This window comes from Opisthocomus hoazin, chromosome 14, assembly GCF_030867145.1.
Source record: "Opisthocomus hoazin isolate bOpiHoa1 chromosome 14, bOpiHoa1.hap1, whole genome shotgun sequence".
Classification (NCBI taxonomy): Eukaryota; Metazoa; Chordata; class Aves; order Opisthocomiformes; family Opisthocomidae; genus Opisthocomus; species Opisthocomus hoazin.
In genome coordinates this window covers 15,468,635-15,490,576 of record NC_134427.1, presented here as the reverse complement: position 1 = coordinate 15,490,576, position 21,942 = coordinate 15,468,635, and the positions used below count along the sequence as shown (strand labels likewise).

Here is a 21,942-nt window from a genome sequence, read left to right as displayed (position 1 = left end):
ATCCGCTGGCAGCACAAACCGGGGCTCTGATGTAGCAAACACTCCCACCAGGGACGGCGCTGGCTCTGCTGGGAGGAGTGGCGATGGCAGACGCAGCATCTGGAAGGCAGTAGGCTCACAGCCCCGCACCTTCCGGAGGAGTCCCAACACGCAGCGGCACGCCAGGTGACACGGGCCCTTCTACAGCCCGTGTGCAACCAGCAGCACGGGCCCCAGCACTGTCCCAGGCGGTGGCAGGATGCTAAGCAGGGCAGAGCCGTGGTGAGCGCTGGCTCTAACAGCTGGTGACAGCCAGGTGAGGACCCCACCAGCCTGGGCTCCAGATGGGCACAGCCTGGGCAAGGCGGACCGCAGCCGCTCGTGCCACCAGCAAGGCAACAGCTTCAAGACACGTGAATCAAAGCTGACATCGTCCCGCACGGAGCCGAGCAGGTGGTATTTTGGGGTCCCCCTGCTTCTCCCAGAGCAGCGACAACACACGGAGTCTCTCCAGTCTCTCCCAGGTCACTCCACCAGTGCGAGCTGCTTGGTTCACAGCGCGGACACGGGGCTGAGCTCTCTGGGCAAATCCCATTCCTCCCCGCCCATCTATCCCTCACCTGTAAAACAGCATATTTTCACTTCTGCAGTTGGCTCAAGATAGGGGAATGAAAACTTAATTATCATCAGTGCTATTCGCTGAGGAACAGCTCATGGCCTGACCATGGCAGGAATGACAACGGAGTCCAAGGAGCAGGCTGAGCTCCCAGAGCCGAGCTGCAGGACACGGTACTAACCTCACCCCAGTAGTAAAAAAAAAGGTCTGACAGCTCTGAATGGGAAAGAAACAACTTCCCCATCACTTAGGAACATGCTTACAGTGGATTATCACAGAATTTCATAATGGGTTTCCAAGTGGGTCCACCAAACTCCTTCCCATTCAGCTGCTCTGACCACTGGCTCTGCAGTGGTACACAAACTTGTGTTCTACAGGAAAAACATTTTTAAACAATAAAACCCACTTTTAGAACCTCTCACCTCCCCTGGGTCCCTCTAACAACTTTTGTGGGTTCACGCTACATTGTCTCACTCTCGAAAACTTTTTCTTTCCCCCCTCAGTGTTGTGTGAAAGACCGGAGCACAGCAGGAGAAATTAATTAACCGAGCAGACAGCAATTCCGCCATCAAATGAACAAAATGAAAGAGTAACAGAGACTTCTACTTACAGTCACCCCTAAGTGTTTCACATGACAACAGCAGGGAAAACACAGTCTAGACTGTTGTTTTAATGTTGATAATATTCCAAGATCTGCAGCACTCACTAATTTCTCAGTGGAAATAAAACCTTTGACATCGGTGGGAATTCTGTCTGGGCGTGGAAGTTGGTTGTCTCATTACGGTCTAGCAGTAAGAGCCTGTTTTGACGGTAAGATCTTTGGCACAAAGAGATCTTCTCTACGCCTGCCCAGAGCACCTGGACTGACAAGCAGAGGACAAAACTTCGGTCGAAGTGTGTCAGACCGAAACGCATCCATGCACACACGTGCTTTCTGCCAACGCCCGCGCTGGCGGAGCGTTGCCGCCGTCCATCACCGCAGGCAGGGTGTACACGCTACGATCGCCCGCCGGAGCCGGAGCCCTGCCTGCCGCGTCAGCCCGCTCCACTGGGCAGCGTTTGCTCTTTGCAGCTCGGAGGGCTTGTTACCGCCGCACGCTTCCCGCTCGAACGCAGACCGGGACTGGGCAAAACGAGGCCATTAAATTCCCCCAAACTCGGGAAGATGTTAAACAATACAGGAGGTGAGGGAGGAGGGGAAGGAAAGTGTTACGATCACAGCAACACTAAGAGGAAAAGGAAAAGAGTTAAAACTAAGACAGGAAAAAAACGCAAAGCCGTACGAGCATGAAACGGAATCACTTCAGGCATGTGTCAAAACAGTGTCAGATCTTTTTCTGTTCATTAAGTCAGCAGTTAAACACCCACCAGCTCCGCTTTTTGCTAGCCCTGGAGTTTTGCTACACCTGGAGATCCACTGTGCGGCATCAGCAGGAGAAACCCCTGGGTGTGTAGGCAAATCGCCTCATTTCAGAGCACGTTGAGTGAACTCTTCCACACCGACTCATGTTACCACGAGGTCCACCAGTAGAGGTCAGGTCACATACTCCGGAAGGTCGAAACCAGCCCAAGAGCCAGGACCAGCGCACAACAAAAATGGTGGAAAAAGGGCCTGAATTATATGGATTATTTCCATTTTTTTGTCACACATAATAGCACTTAATATATGTCCCTAAGGTTTGGTAAAAAGAAAATTGCCCCCGCAATACTAAGTTAAAAACATCAAATTTCTATCTACCCAGTTAATGTGGTAGAGATTACCAGGCTGTAGCGAGCCCAAGCAGTCCCAACAAGGGACCAACTGTGCGCTAGTCTGAGAAGAACCTGTCCATCTACAGCACTTGGAGTTTCTAACTCTCTCTCACAGAGAAAGTACCAGACACACAAGCACATTTCGACAGGGTTTTGAACTTGGAACAAAATTTAATATAAAATCACTGCCCAATTACAAAATTTTATGGCACGCTTAAAAAAAAAAAAATACCACAACCCACACACAACAACTTAAGAACAATCCCAAAGTTTGGGCATTTTATAAGCATTAGTTTCCTTTTTTTGTACATAACTGCTGTTACACTTGATGGAACTTTTCCATTACAGGTAGAAGGATGAGTAAACAAGTGAACCCTTATTTACAAGAGAGGGATAACATTGTACAGACAGAGTATATATTAGAGATACCATGGTAATTTCCTAGGACTGTATTTAGACGAAAAAGTCTGGGTTTTTTAGTGGTTTTGGCCTCAAAACCCTTCCCAAGGGACATATACAATTTAGCTGGGCTAAAATTCTCCTTTAGGTTCGGGAGCCAAGAAGATAGAGCCATCTTTCTTCTCCAAGGGCCAGCATCCAAGATTTGGCAACAAAACCGCTTTCCTCCCGCGCCGTATCAGCCCTGAGTCATACCTGCTCCTTGCCAGTGCCCATCCCCCGTGACACTAGCCCAGCCGCAGAGCTCACGCCTGTCCAGCGCGAGGGGAATAAACCCACAAGCAGACAACCCAGCCCTGACTCTACCTGTTCTGCACTCGGATCTCCGCACCTCTCAGGCTGAATAAGGCTGCTTTATGCACCGTTTTATTACTGTGGCTAATACTGCACACTCTCAGCAACTGGAGCAAAGATTTTGGTGAAAGCAAGTTTGTTTGTTCGAGGGTTTGGGGGTTTTTTCCCCCCTAAAAAAAAAAAAAAATACTCCCCATCCGTAACTATGAACATTCCTCGCCAGTCCTCAGTCAGCCAAAAAACACATGAGGTCTTTCTGAAAAACTAAGTTCTGCGCAATGAAGTTATTAACTGCTGGGAAAGGCAGGAAAGCTCTTTTACAGCTGTTCATTGATCCACTGAACGCCACCTTACACTCTGCAGCCCCTTTTGGATTCTGCAGACTTCTGGAGTAGGCGGAGAAAAAAAGAAAAACCTTGGCCAGAGCAGCTACGCTGCTTCTTGAGACATGTTTTCTTTGGGTTCAGGCCTCAGATTCTCAGCCAGCGATTTCTGTCCCTGGTGGAAAATTAAAAAAAAATGAAAACACCGGGTTTTTCTGCTTTTCAGGAATCTCGAGAAAAAACATGAGTTTCTAATGCGTTTGCGAAAGATGTGAATCGACCCCAGCGCCCCAGCGTCCTTCCATTTGAGTTCACAGTTATTCTGAGAAAGTAAAGTCCCAGACGCCTCCGCCGCGAGTCCTGCCGTTGGAAGAGCAGTGCCGTGCCCAGTGCTGGACCAGCACGCTCCCGGCCACGCACACGATGCTGGGAGGCAGGAGAGGAGGCAGCCCGGCCACGCTGGGACCTCCAGGCACCCTGCGAGGCACGACCCTGCGCACGGCCCCATCGGGCTCCCACCGAAGGGGAGAGCCTGGCCCGCCCGATGCCGAAGCGCCCATCGCCGACGCTCGAGTGAGTCCACGCGACGGTGTTCATGATTCTCGGAAACCTTTCACGTAGGCACCGTGGCCTGTGTCAGTCACTTCAGTTTCAAACAGGTGAACGTAAGCCTTGTTTTAAGCAACTGGCTATCGTCCCAGAGTAGACGAGGCCAGAATGAATTTTCTCTGTTTAATTTATAATTCAACATTTTTACTCTAAAACTGTACACTGATGCTTGGGGACCGCCAGGCGCATTTAATCAGTACATGAACCCTACCCAAGCAGTCCTGTTTCTTCTCCTCCCTGCGCTCTCTAGCATGAGCGCACCATTCCTCGCACCCAGTCTGCTGCTTAGCTTGCTTTCCCCTTTCCCTTTTAACCAGCACAGACAGCTGACGAAGAGCCGGGCGCTCACCTTGACCCAGACTCGAAGCTCCGTCAGACTTTCTCAGCAGGAACAGCTAGGCTTGAAATGAGAGGTAATGCTTGGCAGGTGCTCCCGGGGGACTGGCCAAAAATAAATGCACTCTCCAGTTAATTTCCATCCGAGTACAGCTAACATTTCTCCTTTAAGAGTGCAGCTAACGCATTTGATTTACGCCAGGCGAGGAGGTCCTGTGTTTGCAGCAGCAGTGGCAGACCCAGCATGCAACAGGGAATATTCAGACCCATTTTAAGCACCTACATCAGGTGCCCGTGCTCCCCATACAGACAAGGCATCTTTTAGGGTGTGATTCAGAGCACTGCAATCAGGAACCCGCCTCTCACCTTTGATTGTAGCAGGAGTCTAGACATCTAATTTAGGCAGAGAAATGACATACTTAGAATTAGCTTGTACAAATATCCCCCAATGCATCAGTGCTGCAAGGAACCAGACTGGAGGCTCTCCGGGAAGATGCTTACGGCGAGTAGCACTCAGCACTTGGCAGGCGGTGAGAAGCGGAGTAAGTCTGTTTACGGGGAGCTCTACTCAGCCGTGACTTCCACCGGGCAAGCCACCACAGCCAGCCACAGCACGCTGCGGGCTGGGGGGAACGGAGCCCCGAAGACCCCCAGCCCCTTCCCTCAGCTCAGCTGCCGGCGTTCAGGGAGGGAAGCCTGCGGGATCCCAGCTCTGGCATGGGACCAGAGCCGGCAGCATGGCGACCCGCCAGCCCACTGCCCAGGGAAGCCCGCGCCTTCCGGCTCCACGGTGAGGCAGCGGTGACGGCAGAGGCTGGCAATGTCCCCCAGCCCTCTCACTGCAGGGCTGCTGGGGTGGTGCAGGCGAAGGGCTGCTTGTGCTGTTGCCATCTCATACTACTGCTTGCCTCCTTTTCTTTTTTTTTTTTTTTTTTAGAAGGAACCATTTGGATCATAACTTTAATCAAGACTTTCGAAAACAAGGCATTTAGAAAATTTGACCAGATGCACTCCGGCTCCATAAGTGAATTTAAAAGACCCCCAAATTAGCAAATTTTTTCTTAAAAAAGAATGGCTGTATTTGGAAACAGGGCCATGAAACAACACCACCTCAGGCAGGAGATGGACACAAGTGGAAATGTAATTCAGCCTCTGAAATTGCTCATTTTAAACTGTGTATAGTATTTTCATTTTCCATCGCAGATAACTGCGTGGCAAGGCCATGCATTGCTACATGACAGCTCATTCTGCTTTTAAAACAGCAGCACTTCAGCGGCAGCTAAATTGATGCTTTTTATGTGTCCATCACTTATCAAGGGTAACTGATTAGTGCCTGCGAGGGGCTCCGAGATCTAACGGATTACATGTTCTGAGCCTGCTAAATTATTTGAATAGACTTAGGAAGCAAAAGATTCTAAACCAGATTTTTGTCTGGCCCAGCATTACCTTTCCTGATCAGCATTACCCCTTCCCTTCAAACATCTTTTTGCTCAGAGAGACAGAAGCATGTGAAGCCCAGGGAGCAGATTTTCAGACGCAGCGGGAAGAGTTAAGCATGATACCTGCGAAAACATAATGGGAAGCAAATGTATTTTCCCACTGAAAGTTTCTCTGACGGCTGTTTATTCCGCTGTTTAAAGATTACAGCTTTAATCTAGCTCGAGAGAAGAAAATGAAAAGGTCGCAGCCCCCTCGAGCTTGGAGGAAAGCGATCCAGCGGGAAGACAGCACCGCTCCTGCACGGCACAACGCGCGCCAGGCTCCAGCCTCGGCACCGGCGCGTCCTCTGCGGAGCAACTGGAAGCGTTTAAGCCTGGGCTGCCTGCCTTAAACACACCCCGAACCAAAAATAGCCTGGCCTCTTGGGCACAGGTCAGGCGATGCTGAGTCACTTGCTGGCCGGTCCCCAGGCTCTCCAGCTGCCTCGGCCTTCGTTAAAGACACAACCCGTGCCCGCCGCCCGCAGCCCCAGCTCCGGCTGGGCACGCCCGGCCAGCGAGAGCACCCTCGGGTGGCAGGGGGTTTAGCCAGATGAGCGGGTCCAACGCGAATTCCCGGTTCGTATCGCCCCGTTTCCCTCCAGCTTTGCAGCGCGGCACTGCTCCTGCCTTCCTGCCAATTAAAGGCTACGTTCATACATTTTGTTGTGATTATGAATCAACTCGCAAGCACCCCAGGCTCACGCAGAACGGCAAACAATCTACTGTCACGGGTTGCATCAGCTGCTGCGATGCTCCCTCACGCCTTCGGGCGTGCTAAAGCCGATCTAACGCTAACGGAATAGCCTTTCTACCCGCCTCCTCCCCCAGCAGTTACCAGAGGCTGGGAGAGCCACTGAAATGCAAATAGCTGATGGAGAGGTTACTGGGGAGCCAGACTGGGAAGGCATAACTGTTGTCCCGCTAGTTTCCTTTAGTTTGGCTCCAGCAGGACCATAATCCTGAATTTCTCTTTGTACAAATAGGAAGAGAGGCAACACTGTGAGCGGCCGGCCGGCCGTAGGGCAGCCGAGCGGCATCATCTCCAGCTCAGCTCCTCTGTAACCTGGGACCCCCATCACTCCTCTCCGCAGCAGCAGGGAGAATTGCACAGGACAGAAGCATCCGCAACTCCGCCGGCACGGCACGAGCGTGCAGAACTGCGCTGGCTTACTGGAACCCGCTCTGGTGCAGGTTTTGGACACCTTCCCCAGGAGGCTTGTGGCAGGGAAGGCACTGGGAGCCGCGGAGCCTCCAATCTTCTGCGTGGCCATAGATGAAAGCCAGCAGCAGGGCATCCCTCCCCCTGCTATCCCACCCCACCCCTCAACCCAGGCACTTCTCCAGAGGACGGTACCTCCTCCAGGGGCTGTTTGCTCACTGTCTTTCCAAGCAACGTTCCCACCAAGGACAGAAAGCTGTGTCCGGATCTGGGCCAGTCCCGACGCTCGGCTGGAGCAGCTGGGGACACCAGTACCTCCCAGCTGCTGGTGGGTGGGGTGGGACCAGGGTGACCCAGACACTTCTTCAGGCTTCCAGCCCCCACCTAAGGCTTTAGGAATTCCTCCTGCATCCTCACCCCCTTCTCCGTAGCGAAACAACCTACAAACATCAACAGAGAAGATGTTTGCTGTATTATTAACAAGCCCCTTGCCCCATTTAAAAGGGATGTGGAGGAGAGGGTCCGGTGCCCGGTGCACATCAACGGCAAGGGGCAGCTTGGTGGCTTCGGTGAGGACAGACCCGACCGCAGGCCTCAGCTCCTCGAGGGCAGTCACCGGGTGACAGAGCCAACCCCTTCCCGGCCATGGCGGCCAGCACAGCCGGGGCCGAGGGCCAGAGAGGTGGTCCGGGGGGGGGTGGTCCGAGCGGACCCGGGGGTCTCCGACCCCAGGCAGCGGGGCAGCGCGGGGAGGCGGGGGGGTGACAACCCCCAGGGCTGGAGGCTCCCCCCCGCCACCCGATGCCACCCGCTGTCCCCGGGTCCCGCTCCGAGGGGGGGTCGGGGCCGGAGACCCCCAGAGGTCGCCCCCAGCCCGCGTTTCTACGGTTCGCGGACCTCCCCCGCTCAGAAACTCGGTGTCGGACCGCGGCAGTTCCCTGTCCCGCACCCTGCGGAGCACCATCCCGGGAGCACCCCCCCCATCATCCACCCCACCCCGGGGGTCCCGCCCGCCGCCACAGCGCAGCCCGGCGGGCGCGGACGCGCGAGCGGGGGGCGGGGCCGCCGTGCTCCCGCCCCGCCCCGCCGCGCCCCGGCGCAGAGAGGCGGCTGAGCGGGCGGCAGACGCGCAGCTCCGCCGCGACATGGCCGGCCGCCGCCTCCTGGCGCTGCTCCTCGCCTTCGCCGCGCTGCTGGGCGCAGGTAGGGGCGGCCCGGCCGCCGGCACCGCGGGAGGGGAAAGGGGGGGGGGGGGTCCCCGCGGGGCGCAGCGCGGTTTGCGCATGATCGCGGAGCAGGGCCCGGCCCAGCGCGGCGGAAGCCCCCTCCCCTCCCCGCCGCGGTCACCCCGCAGGGCGCAGCCCCGGGAGAGACCCCGCCGTGGGGATGCACCCCCGCGGAGGGTCCCTGGCAGGAGGATGGATGGGTCCGGGGGGGGGGGGGGCTGCACCCCCCGGGCCCCACCCCGCGCCCAGCCCCCCCGCACCGCAGCGGGTGGCGGGCCGCCAGCCTGCGCGCCAGGGCCCGGCCGCTCCATCGCCCCCCCACACCCCCTCGGGGCTCCCCCCGGCCCTGCTCTCCCCCCTCCCCCCCCCCTAGCCCCTCGTTAAGGGACCACAGCGGCGACCGGGGCGCGGCGCGTGTCTTTGTGAGGAGCTGTCGCGACAGTGGCCGGGCGGAACGCGCGGTGCCGAGCTCTGTCGCAGCCGGTGTCGCCGACAGCCCGGCACGGAGGGGTTGGTCTCGCGGCTCCGCGGGCTGCGGGATCGAGCCGGTTCTCTGCCGGCCCCGCATTCCCCCGGCCGCCGGCTGTCCCCTCGCTGGTTTTCAGTCCCGCTGCTGTTTCTGCGGGGTGGAATCGTCCCGCCCAGAAATCGGCCCCAGCCCGACAGCAGCGAGAAAGGCAGGGGAAAAAAAACATGCTTTTTTGGGGGAAAAGAGGAGGGAGTTAAAATCAGTGCAGAGCTTACCACAAATCTGTGTTTCCTTAAAAAAAAAAAAAAAAGTACTCTTAAAAAACTGTTTGTTTGCATAGAAAAAAAGCCCTCTTAAAGATTGTACAGAGAAAATAGCAATTATGTAAGAGGCCTTGGGAAAGTTTTTCTTAAAAAAAAAAAATCTGCTATTAGCTAGGAGGCACCCGCCAAATACAGATGGTTGGAGGATACAAGTGTCAAAACGAAGAGCGAACTGGGCTGGCAGCAGCTTTTGATGCTGGGAGAGATGAGGTTGACCGTGAGTCAGCCTGGAATTAGTCTGCGTTTGCCTTCAGTGCTTACCTGCCTGAGCACCTGGAAGGGTGACGGCGTGGTACAGAGCTGCCCGTGCTCACCAGTTTAGCGGCTGCATTTTTAATTGGGTATCAGTCTGACAGGCTGAGCTAAGAGACAGTGTATAAAGTCCTGATGTTAGATTAAAATTAAGAAAAAAATCTGATTAGTCAGCAGTAAAGCTATTTGCATTCTGTGTTGTTTGCAACGTGGGCAAAGAAAAATGCTATTCTGTTTTATTTTCAAGTGCTGGGCTGCAGGGTCCAGCCTTTAAATATCCTTGGCTGTGTTTGTATCAAAATGAATTTCACTGAAACGTTCATAAATCATTCCTGCCAGCGCGAGGCTTCACAGGTAATTGAACAACATTAACTTCAGCTCCTGTCTGAGCTGCTTTAAATTGCCTCTCCCTGGAAATAACTATATAAAGGCAAGCGGGCTCTGCGCTCACAGAGACCTCCCGACACCGGATGCGTAGAGATGAGGTACCGGTGCGCGGCATCATCCTTTCCACGTGGCCTCTGGTTCCTGCCCCGCTGTTTGGGCGGGTGGGTGGGTGCCTGCTCCTCCTGCTGTCTCTCTCCTGAGGGGTTTGGAGCAGCTCTGCAGAGCCCTGACAGAGAGCTCTTCCCCGCCTGAGAACAGAACTGGCCTTCCTTTTGGGTGCCAGGGTGGCCTCCCTGCCATCACCCCGTGCCCCCTGGAAAGTAGCAGGCGGTGGTAAGGGAGGGGGTTTCCGAGGCAGAGCTTTCCACCCCAGCTCCTCAGTACAGCAGCAACAGAAACCAGATTTTTTCATTGCCTGTATTCGCTGGCTTTGTTTTGGCTTCTTGTTCTGGAACGGTCTTTCCAGCGCTGCCAGCAGTGGCAAGCTCTTGCAAGCTTGGAGGTTGACAGATTATCAAGAACCAAGGATAGCAAACTAGACAACAAGACCGGTACTTAGCGTGGTGTTCCTGCAGCTGAGCTCCGGATCCACCACGGACACCAGAATAACCTGCGTCTGGGCTGTGGCAGGAACAAAACATCACGTTTTCATTGAAATATACGGTAGGTTTTGGGTTTCTCTTTGGTCAAATTCCGCTGTGTTTCCCTTCCTACGCGGCTGTGGGGTTCAGTGCTGGGCGGGCTGTCGGACACAGCCGCACCGCATCTGTCTGTGCCTCCGAGCTGCCGTGCTCCCGCCACCCTCACCAACGTCCGGCCGCGATGCTGGAAATGCTCGCAGAGCACCAAGGTGTTCTCCAGTGCCGCCGAGCTCTGGTGTACTCTCACAGCGCGGTGGGAGGCACAAGCACTGAAGCATTTCGAGGTGGGGGAGGAAACCAGATCACAGAATCACAGAATGGTAGGGGTTGGAAGGGACCTCTGTGGGTCATCTAGTCCAACCCCCCTGCCCAAGCAGGGTCACCTACAGTAGGCTGCACAGGATCTTGTCCAGGCGGGTCTTGAATATCTCCAGAGAAGGAGACTCCACAACCTCCCTGGGCAGCCTGTTCCAGTGCTCCGTCACCCTCAGAGGGAAGAAGTTCTTCCTCATGTTCAGACGGAACTTCCTGTGCCTCAGTTTGTGCCCATTGCCCCTTGTCCTGTCACTGGGCACCACTGAAAAGAGCTTGGCCCCATCCTCCTGACACCCACCCTTCAGATATTTGTAGGCATTTATAAGGTCCCCTCACAGCCTTCTCTTCTTCAGACTGAACAAGCCCAGTTCCCTCAACCTCTCCTCGTAGGGGAGATGCTCCAATCCCCTCACCATCCTCGTAGCCCTCCGCTGGACTCTCTCCAGTAGCTCTTCATCTTTCTTGAACTGGGGAGCCCAGAACTGGACACAGTACTCCAGATGAGGCCTCACCAGGGCAGTGTAGAGGGGAAGGAGAACCTCCCTTGTCCTGCTGGCCACACTCTTCTTGATGCACCCCAGGATCCCATTGGCTTTCTTGGCAGCCAGGGCACACTGCTGGCTCATGGTTAACCTGTTGTCCACCAGGACACCCAGGTCCCTCTCCACAGAGCTGCTCTCCAGCAGGTCCACCCCAAGCCTGTACTGGTGCATGAGGTTGTTCCTCCCCAGGTGCAGGACCCTGCACTTGCCCTTGTTGAACCTCATCAGGTTCCTCTCTGCCCAGCTTTCCAGCCTATCCAGGTCACGCTGAATGGCAGCACAGCCTTCTGGTGTATCTACCACACCTCCCAGTTTGGTGTCATCAGCAAACTTGCTGAGGGTACATTCTAACTCTTCATCCAGGTCGTTGATGAAGAAGTTAAACAAGACTGGGCCCAGTACTGACCCCTGAGGGACACCACTTGTCACCAGCCTCCAACTAGACTCAGCGCCGCTGATGACAACCATGCAGATGCCCTGCAGAGCCTGTGTGCTGCAGCCGGAGCAGCAGCTGGGGCGAGCGGTCCTGGTGCTAGCGCGTTGCATGGGGTTTTAAATGCACAGATCCGTGGCTTTTCCAGAAAGCAGTTACGCTTGAGTCATCCAGGGTTTGCCACGTGTTTGTGCAAAATTGTAAGGAAAACAATCCCACAAGGCACTTTCCACAGTTGGTTTTCCCCCTCTCCTGTCCCCACTCCCGTGGTAAGCCGGTGCAGAAACGCGCTGGTGAGCTCTCATGGAAAGGCGGCAAGTTTGACGACTGAGGCCAGTGTTCTTGCAGGGAGTGCAGGGTTACCTTTTACAGGCCAGGCGGAGGGGGCACGTCCTGAGCTGATGCTTTACGTTGCGTCAGAAACGCTTGAAGAAAAACTTTGCGATTATGAACGGGCAATAAGAACAGTTGGGCAGATCCTCCACGGCTGTGGTATTGGCAGTGACGGGCAGCTCTTCGTGTTGTCATCCCGTCTCTTAACAGGCAGCGGCTCACAGATCACCTCTCCTCTCAAGTGTGACTACAATATCCCACCAGCAATTACAATAATTACTTAAATGTGAAAGTAATATTAGACAGTGTAATTAGCTATTTATAACTGTTGCGCAGATGGCTGCAGTCACTGCGGGCGGCTCCTCTGCACAGTCTCCACACAACAGTGCCCAGCCGAGAGCCCAGAGAAAGCGGAAAGGAGCCAGCTCTTTTCCAGATGTTTTTCCAGGTGTCCGGGCTCCGCTTCGCGGCGGGCAGCGGTGGCCGCAGCTGGCGGGGAAGGGGGTGCCGGTGCCAGGTGGCCCGCCGGCGGCTCTGCGCCCGTCGCTCGCCGCGGCTGTGTCGGGAGAGCTGCGGGGAGGAATTATCTGGAGGAGAAGCAAAAGCCTTGGTTTGGCATTGCTGTCCAGCCTGGAGGAGATAGCAGCATTGTGTGAAGCATTTACCTGTGCTAAAAATCTTTGTTAGAATACACTATTATGTTATTAATTTTATAATTACTAGGTATCAGCAGTGAGTCAAAGTAATATGTTTAGAGAATAGTTTTTACTTTGATAGTGTCTTTAGCATGTGTGGCAAAGCAGGAGAAGCTAAATTGGTTTTCTCTGATCTTTGAACAAATATGCATTAATTAAATGTGCCATGCCCGGGTGTTTACGTATGTTGCGGGAGGAGCCACTACCGGAGCATTCACACAGCGCTGGAGGAGTCGCACACACAGCACCTGAGACCCTCGCTGCTGGGACCGGGGTCCCTTCGGAGCGGGCGATCCCCGTGAGCCCATGAGTGCCCCTGTTCGACTCCCCCCCACACACGCTCACTCTCGGGCTCGACCCTGAGTTTCCCAAAGCGCGGTCTCAGACACGACGTACGCCGGGTGAGTTTGTGGAGTGGGACAGCGGTGTGAACCAGCTCAAGCTGGGTGCCGCCAGAGAGGGACCCTGAGAGAAGAAATCCCTGGGCAAATCTACCTTTACGGTCTGAGTCTCTGCCTCACGCGTGTTCTCCACATGGCAGCGGGGTCCGATGGTGTTATTTGGGTCTGGGGGCTTTTTCTTCCTTGTTGGGCTCCTTGACGGTCCCTGGGTGGGCGGAGGATTCTTCTCCTACCTTCAGAGAGGCCCTGCTGCTTTCCAGCGACGATTTACAGCTTCTTCGCCTTCCAGCTGCCACTGGATCCTTGGGGCCATCTCCCACCCAGCTTGGCAGGGTCCCAGCAAATGCTCACTGCATCCAGGGGACAAATTCACAGCGTGCGGCCGAAGGCTTCAGTGAAGTTAGCTGCTAATGCTAAGCAAGTTAGTTATCTGAATATATATTTATATATGAGTAGTATAATAGAACACAAAACATCAACTCTTCTGACATTTCAACTGATTTTTTTTCTGTGATGCGTACATAGCTTTGGAAATAACTAATTTCCATACTTCTGCTTGTGTTTTGGAACTTTTTCTTCTACTAGCCTAGTGGTATCTGTGCTTGGAAATGGCCATTTAACTCTTGGGTGTTTTTCCTACTACAAAGCTGTAATTTTTTTCTTTACATCTGTTGCAACTGTTTCAACCCTTAAAGCACATAAACCAGAAGAGTCTATTGATCTCCAGTGTTGACTAGAATAAACTTTTAGGACTGCTCAGTTTAGAAATAAATTTGTTTCTCCTCAGAAAAATATCTCCTGGAGCTTTAAGGCATTGACTTTACAATTAACTAAAGGAAAGACTGGGGTTTTATTACACAGCGCTTCTGAAGCCCCTCTGATAACAAAACATATGTTTAATAAACTACACAACACTGATGGCAAAGAGAAAACCTTTGCAAGAATTCCTTTGTAATCTGGTTGATGTAATTCAGAACTGGTGGAAGAACTTGAACAGAGGAAAACGGGAGAAGACGAACACGGCATATCAAAACACGGAACATGAAAAGACTTTTTTTGAAAGGGAGACTTCAAAGTTGGGGATCCAGATGCTGGAGTCACTCACTGTGATTTGGGATGCGAGCACAAGAGCGTATTTGCAGGGTGAACAACACTTTTGAGAAGAAAACAGAGAGCCCCAGTACAAGCCCATTGGCCGCTGCGAAACAAGAGGCGAGCGCTGTCTGTACGCTTGCAGGGATTTCAGCGGAGCCGCACAGGGTCAGGTTTGGTTTTGATCTTCTGAAAGCTCAGCCTACTGATGCGTTGTGGATAAAGTTAATGCTAATACATAATTACAAAACTGTCTTGTAGTCACTCCAAAATCCTTTTTCATTGCTTTCCAACCTTCTCTAGGAAACACAGAAAATTCTTGCGGTAGTACTGGGGCCACAGGCAGAAAGCTGCTGCTGAGTGCAAGCTGGTCTCCCCCGAGATACCCAGCTGCACAAGCAGCGTCTTCAGGGCCAGGTCTGCCGTAGGGATTCAGCGCTGGCACGCCATGTATTTGCAGAAAAGCCAAAGAAAGAGAAGCCAGAGGCATTGGCAAGATTTTGGCAGCTCAGACAGGGAGGAGGGACACTGCGAGCAGCATCGTTCTGCTGGCAGGAGGCTCCGGGGGCGAGGGGCGGTGCGGCTGGGACGGGGTTGTCTTCAGCAAATAAAGTGCTGGGAAAAGAGAATTGCTCAGTGTTTTGTTTGCCCTTCGAAATGCTGTCTTTGTCCATGCACAAAGAAATCTGGATAGAAAGAACTTGTCAAAAGTGGAAGAATCTTACTGAAATCCCATTTCAGAAGCACGGGTTCCTGGTCGGGTGTTTACAGGTAGCTGCATCGCGGGCTCCAGGAGGGTGGGAGGCTAAAACTGAACAAGCAGAAGATGTTTCCAGTTCCATCTGTGGGCGACAAAAGAGGTGCTTGTGCTGCAGAAGGACGTTAGATATGCGACAAGATTTTGAGCAGCACATTAATCTGTGCACATAAAGCGTTGTCTGCTTACAAACGTGCCGTTAGGGGTGGGAGCTTCAAGTGTCCCCACTACTGCAGGACTGGGGTCCTCTTTCCAGACAACACGATCTGAGCAAAGCCAATACCAGACTCCATCTACCTCATCTGGGGTAAAAACCTCCCGGGGTCCCATCCTGCCATCTGGTACACAGCATTCCTCTCATGAGTTGCTTAATTTTCACAACAGAACCTGACCATACCCCGGGGTACATTCTCATGCCGTCAAGAGGTAGAAATACCAAGAACTGGTGAAACTTCCCCCAAGCCCAGCACATTCTCCCACCCTGAAATTTCTTCTGGCCAGAGAAATCCCCATGCAGCCTGACCCCAGCACAGCACTGCGCTGAAGAGGTTGCAGCCCCTCGAAGCAGAGCCATCCAAGGCGATGCTTCCAGCTGGTGCAGGCCTGCCCTGGGCATCACCCTTGCCCCCAGGCAAAGCCTGGCTTTCTGGCCCAGCACCAGGCTGGTTTCTAATGCAGGGGCTTCAGCTGGGGCGGGCATTCAGCCTGGCCTCGCTCACCGGGCATCAGCCACTGCTGCTGGTGACAGACTGTCTCACACACTGTCAAGAGACACGGAGTGGGTGCCATGCAGTTTGTGTGTAATTATTTGCCAGGAAACCAGAATTCGTTATTTCCAAAAAATCCATAGGACAGCATTAAGCTTGGAGCCCACGTATGTTTCTAAAAATGCACACAGATCCAAATACACATCTTTGGCCTCCTGCAGAAAATAGAGTGTTTTTCAGAGAGGTTATAGCATATGTGTGGAAAAGAGGTATATTCCTCCTTTCTCTTTTGTAATGATGGTCTGAACTGAGTGATTTGGATACTTTTGCAGAGGAAGTCTCAGAGCTGTAACACTCAAAATAACTGTTTACAAACCATTGGTTTTGTAAGTGGTAGCACAGTTTCCTCCACAAGCAGGGTCAGAGAGGGCAAGAGACCTGTTGGTAGATTTCTCTTTGAACTCAGTGACCTCCTATTTTTATGTTTGAATTCTGTTGTGCCACATCAGTAGCAAACGGTGCTCTGGGTGTAAGGCACCTGTCCCCTGGTGATGGGAGACAAAATCAGGTAGCTGTGTACTTCCTTCATCTAGAAAAGTGTTTTGTCTCAGGACTAAACAGCTATCTTTCATGACTAAAAAAATGACATTTTAAGTTACAGTCGTGAAATTGATTTTTAAAAAACACCATGAAATTCTGTAACAAAAACTTTCAGAATTTGTCCTCATAAGTTGACATTGACTTAACAGAAGCCCTTTTTTCCCCCCCTAGCAGAAGTATTTCATCAGGCCTCTCCCACCTGTGTCACAGGACTGATTTTTGGCTCCTAGCAGTGCATTTGGGAGGTGCTCGCCAGCTGGATGCAGGCAGCAGGCGCTGGCTGGAGCTGCCTCGACCTCCCCAGTTGCAGACAGACTGTGCTGGAAACAGTGGGGAGTGAATGCACACCCCAAACTCTGCTTAGAATCATAGAAACCATAGTTTGGGTTGGAAGGGACCTTTAAAGGCCATCTACTCCAACCCCCCTGCAGTGAGCAGGGACATCTTCAACTGCATCAGGTTGCTCAGAGCTCCATCCAGCCTGACCATGAGTGTTTCCAGGGATGGAGCAGTGACCGCCTCTCTAGGCAACCTGTGCCAGTGCCTCACCACACTCATTGTAAAAATTTTCTTCCTTATATCTAATCTTGATCTACCCTCTCTTAGTTGAAAGCCATTACCCCTTGTTGTGTTGCTGCAGGCCCTGCTAAGAAGTCCCTCTCCAGCTTTCTTGTAGGCACATTCAGGTACTGAAAGGCCGCAATAAGGTCTCCCTGGAGCCTTCTCTCCTCCAAACAGCCCCAACTCTCAGCCTTTCCTCACAGGAGAGGTGTTCCAGCCCTCAGATCATTTTCACAGCCCTCCTCTAGACCCACTCCAACAGGTCCATCCATGTCTCTTCTGTGCTTCACGGTGGACTTCTCCAAGCTCCTCTAGGAATGCGAGGAACCCAACCCACCTTGCTGAAAATGAGCCGGTGCAGAAGGCTGTGGCACGGCTTCCCACTGCAGACGCGGCCAGCAGCTTCCCTTGCGGTGGGCGAGCCAGGAGGGGTGGTCCTGCAGCTGCTGGGCTGGCCATGGCCAGTGGTTACAAATCACTGCCCACTCCTGCACCCCCTGCACAGAACGCCCTCCATCAGATCTCTGCTGCTGCTCCCTACCTGGTAGGGTGCAGCCCCCCACCCTCTTGTCTCTCCACACTGGCAGCCCCTTCCTGCAGCGGGACGGTGGGGTCCCTCGGTGGCAGCGCTGGGGTCTGTGATGCTGCGGGGAGTGGGAGCGTGGCTGGACCAGCCTCCTGAGGCACCAAGCCCACCAGCCTCCTGAGGCACAGAGGGTGCTGGCAGCGAGCAGGAGAGGGCAGATCCTCAGCCACCCACCCCGACCCGAACGCCCGATGTTCGCAGGGTGAGGTGCTGGGGAAAGGCAAGCAGGTGGCTGCAGGCACTGCAGGGGCCAGGCAGGAGCCCTGCATTGCAGGCTGTGGTGACAGGGGCCAGACAAATGCCTTCAGCTGGAGGAGAGGGCTGTAACCCCCCATGCTCTCCCAGGGCCTCGCTCCATCTGTCAGCATCGCCCGAGTCTGCATTCCCGCTGCCACTCCACTGCTAAATAGCATGGTACATAGGAGCAGCGCATCCCAAGTGATGAACCAGCGTTTTTACTGTGCGATTCCCTATTTACCTACTTTTAACTACAGCATCTTCTCTTGATCTTTATCTGATGAGAGCAATCTCTTCCCATCGGGAATCAGGTGAGAAGCATTTAATCTCCAGCTTCAGTTTTCTCTGGGCTCCTGCATCACTGGCTTCGTCATCACTTGTTCCACACTGGTTTATGAACAAAATGCTTTCATGCCACAATTTGCTGTCTGGTTGATAAACAAGCATCTTCGGCCCTAGGCAAACTCGTAGTCATTGCTTAACATGTAAGCAGAAATCAGGCGCTAATGTGAACGTACTTCATAATGTTTCTGGGTGGACAGCATGCAGAAAAACATGAGAGCACCCTCATTTTCAGCCCTGCACCCACAGTCATAGGAGGAAAAGGAGCTTGCTGTGTTTTCTTGCATCCCACATCTCCCCTTCCCTTGCTGCTGGAGCAGTAATCCGGTTCCCCAGCAGACCCCTGCATGCTGGGTCTGGAGGGGTACAAACCCAAGTCCTGGCTGACACTGGTGGTTCTTCAGTGACCTGAAAAAGTCACCATTAACCATTCCCTGACCTGTGCAGTGGGGTCAGTGCCAATTTCCCCTCTGACACCTGTGAAGTGGTTGGGGTCTGGGAATAAAAAAATGATGCTGCCCACATCCTGTCCCCCTTTAGGTATAAGAAATTGTTTCTTAAAAAAAACCCAAACCAAACAAACAGCAAAAGGGTGAAAAGAGGAAACAACTCCCTTTCCCATCAGATGCACCTTTGAATTATGGAGGGTTACCTGCCACATTTTCCCAGGGAGGATCAGAGATTTGCTTGCTAGGCTCCGCAGCAGAGCTTCTGGCAGGGCTGGGACAGGCTGAGCTCGCCCTGGCCATGACATCCCCATACCCAGCCCAGGCAGGGGAAGCCAGCATCACCCCATCCTCATCACAGGTACAGCTGGGCTCAGGCACTCCCCCAGAAGGGAGGAACCTTAAATACTTGTGCTCCAGACCTCGCAGCCTTTTGCTCCCGATGCGATTGATCAGGGACTAATTGAAAGCAGGTTTTGGCAATGCTGCTGCAGGGACCTCTTTGACACAGACCTCAAAGAACGATTATCTTATTAAAATTGCTTAGAAAACGTTGCCCGCTCTACACAGAGAGGTGTCAGAGTGCCTTGGAAACCTTGAAAGCTTTGAGTGCAGATACTGAAGAAGACTGTTTTGATTGGCGTCTTGTATTGCCAGAGCAGGGTTACCTGTTACAGGGTTACCTGCTTTCCGACCGTGCTGGGGTGGAAGAAGACCTGGTGAGATGTTTGTTTTGCGTGGGGTTAGAGAGAGGACGATGCTGTGGAGCCAGGGATGGGGCAGACCCTGTCAGTGGCTCCCAGTCCAAGGCATCCATCGGGAAACCCTGATGCGAAGCCTTTCCTAGCTCTGGTAGCGCTGGATGGGGCTTTGCTTTTCACTCTGAGCTGCTGAGGGTTGCTGCTGCACCCAGAGGTGTCCATCTGCCCGTGGTGGGGTTACTGCCCTGGCCAGTGCTTGTGGGGAGCCTGGGGTGCACGAGCCGGTCGGGGAGCTGCTGGTTTCCCGCGGAGCTGAGGGCTCCAGCCCGGCCGGAGGCTTTCCAGCCTCCCGGGGCCAGACACTTTCATCCAGCCGATCAGACCCTCAGCGGTCCCTGCGCAGAGCTTGCCGCTGGAGGGGGTGCAGTTCCCGGCACTGGGGTTGTCCCCAGACACTGAGGTGGGAATCGCACTGAAGGACACACAAGGGCCCTTTGCTGTGCCACAGGCACCGGGGCTGCTCCATGGCATCGCTGCTGTTACCCCGACTTCTGTCACGTCGCGTGGCAGAGGCCGATGCGACGCGGCGCGTGGCACGGGCTCCTCGCTCCCCCCCTACGCACACTGTGCGGTCCTGGGCTGGGTAGCCCCCCAGAACAGATGCTGGGTGGGGGGTACGTCACCCCCAGGATTTGGCCGTCGCTAGCAGAGCCATGGCGTCCCGGGGCCAGCTGGTGCTCGCAGCCCCCTCCTGCTCACAGCTTTAACACGGCAACGCGCCGACGCCGGCAGAGTGGTCAAACGTGTGGAAATGCTTTGTTTCTTTCAAATTTGCTCCTTCGCATCTCAGTCCCCAAGTGTACAGAGAAAGACTCCTTTGCCACGCGCCTGCGGCCTCCGAGCTGGCAGCCGCGCACCGGTTTGAAAAGCAAAGTCAACCGGCAGCAACCAAGCCGCTCTGCCAAAAGCCTTCCTCACCTCCGTTTTTTTGATAAAACGTGGAAATGCACGGATCGTCACCAGTTTGAGCCGGTGAGGCTGAGAGCAGGTGAAAGGGAAACGTTAGGAAGAAAGAGAAAGCTGGGACGAGAGTTGAGCATGAATAAATGCTTCTGGAGATCAAGGTGCTTTCTGCCTCTTTGGGAGCAGGCTGGGTGGTCATGGAGGCTGGTGGGTTTGGCGATAGAGGCTGGTGGGTTTGGTGACAGAAGCTGGTGGGTTTGATGGTGGAGGCTGGTGGGTTTGATGGTGGAGGCTGGGTGGGTTTGGTGACAGAAGCTGGTGGGTTTGGTGACAGAAGCTGGTGAGTTTGATGGTGGAGGCTGATGAGTTTGGCAGTAGGAGCTGCCAAAGAGCTCCAAGAAGGACAGCGCTGGGGGGAGAGCAGCCCAGTGGCAAAGCTCGTCCTTCTGCAGACAGGTCTGGAGCAGGGGCTCTTCTCACATGCCGAAATTCAGGAGGGAGAGGCCGGCTCCTGTCCTCAGCCCTCAGCTTTCGAGGTTTCCTTGCAGCTTCCATGCAGGTGCGCTGGGCAGATACCCGTGGCTCTCTGCAGGCCGGTTACCAGATGTGGCTGTTGGGGAGGAGGAGACCAGGGCTCTTCCCTCTGGGGTTTTAAATCTTGCTGCAGAGGAGTGAGAAAGGCTGCGCGAGACGGCAGCAGATGAGAAACTCCTCCCCGGTGTGTTTTTTGTCTGGTCTCTGCAGTGACCTGCCGGCAGCTCCCGGTGCGGCCGCAGCGGTGGAGGCTGAGCTGCCGGCTGCTCCCCGGAGCTGTGGGACATCGTGGGGTGCACGGGGCAGCACTGCTTCTTCAGGTGCTTTGGGAGCAACCTGGAGGTCTGTCCTTCCACCCGAGGTGGGGAGAAGATGCGTTGGGACCTTCAGGCAGCCCTCGGCATGGTGCAGGGCAGATGGGCACTGCCGTCCCTCGAGCGTTGAGCCCCCAGCGAGGCCTTGCCTTCTGCTCACTGGGATGGTGGCCTTTCTGGCCCAGCCCCACGTTGTGGTGCCAACGGTGTCTGCTGAGAAGGAGCCTGGAGCCCACCAGATGCAGGCTGGTTTTGCTGGTCATGTTTTCTTCGCCACCTCCATCGCTCTTGCTGGGTGCCAAGCATATCGAGTGCTGCCGCCGAATAATTAAAACTCCTCCTAGTAAACCTTGAAATCAAATTTCAACAGACATCTGCTTCTCGTACGGCTGCCCCAGCACGCAGAAATGCAGAATTAAAAACCCAGCCGAGGTGCGTTGCCGTCAGCTGCAGCCGGCGGTGCTCGCGCCAGGGCCGTGCTGCCCATCCTGCCCTGTCCGGTGTGCCTGGTCCGGCACGGCTCGGCCCTGCTCGGGCGCCCAGAGGAGAGGGCAGAGCCGGGGCGCTGGGGAGCTGAGGGTCCCGGCGGGGGCCCGGGGGTGACAGAGCCTGGGTGGGTTGCGGCGGCAGCACACTGGCTTTGGCGGGGGCTCTTAGGCATTTCCGTTAATAGGCTTCAAACATAACCACCATTAGTCCCTCCACAAAGAGAAAGTCTTCATTATGCAAATTCTCATCTTAAAGCTTTATTCATGTGCTTCCTGGCAGGCTTTCCTTTAATCTCAAGAGCAAGATTGCTTGGAATTATCATATACCCTTGTTAATTGCATAAAAAAAAAAAATTCAGCAGAGGTTGTTTTTGCCATAATCAAGAGTGATTTTGATTAGTACTCCTGCAAATCAAAACGTTTCGCTGGGAATGGAGGATGAGGACGGCAGCGTTGCCTCGTCCCCCGCGAGGAGCAGAGGCCGTCCCAGCCGGGGGGCTGTCTCCCACCGCTCTCGCCTGGCCATGCCATGGACCGGAGCAGTGAGCCCCCGGCCTCAGCCGCTGCTCCCACTGCCACAGCAGAGCGG

At 54.2% G+C, this 21,942-nt stretch overlaps 1 protein-coding gene across 1 annotated transcript in view; it reads left to right on the top strand.

Moving 5' to 3' along the window:
• The first annotated feature begins 8,091 nt into the window (after window positions 1–8,091).
• Window positions 8,092–21,942, top strand: part of CD99L2 (CD99 molecule like 2) — a 34,591-nt gene continuing 20,740 nt past the window's right edge. The window contains exon 1 of the mRNA XM_075435740.1: window positions 8,092–8,211. Within this exon, the coding sequence (XP_075291855.1) occupies window positions 8,154–8,211 (58 nt within the window). The 5' untranslated portion in view covers window positions 8,092–8,153. The remainder of the gene's footprint in view (window positions 8,212–21,942) is intronic.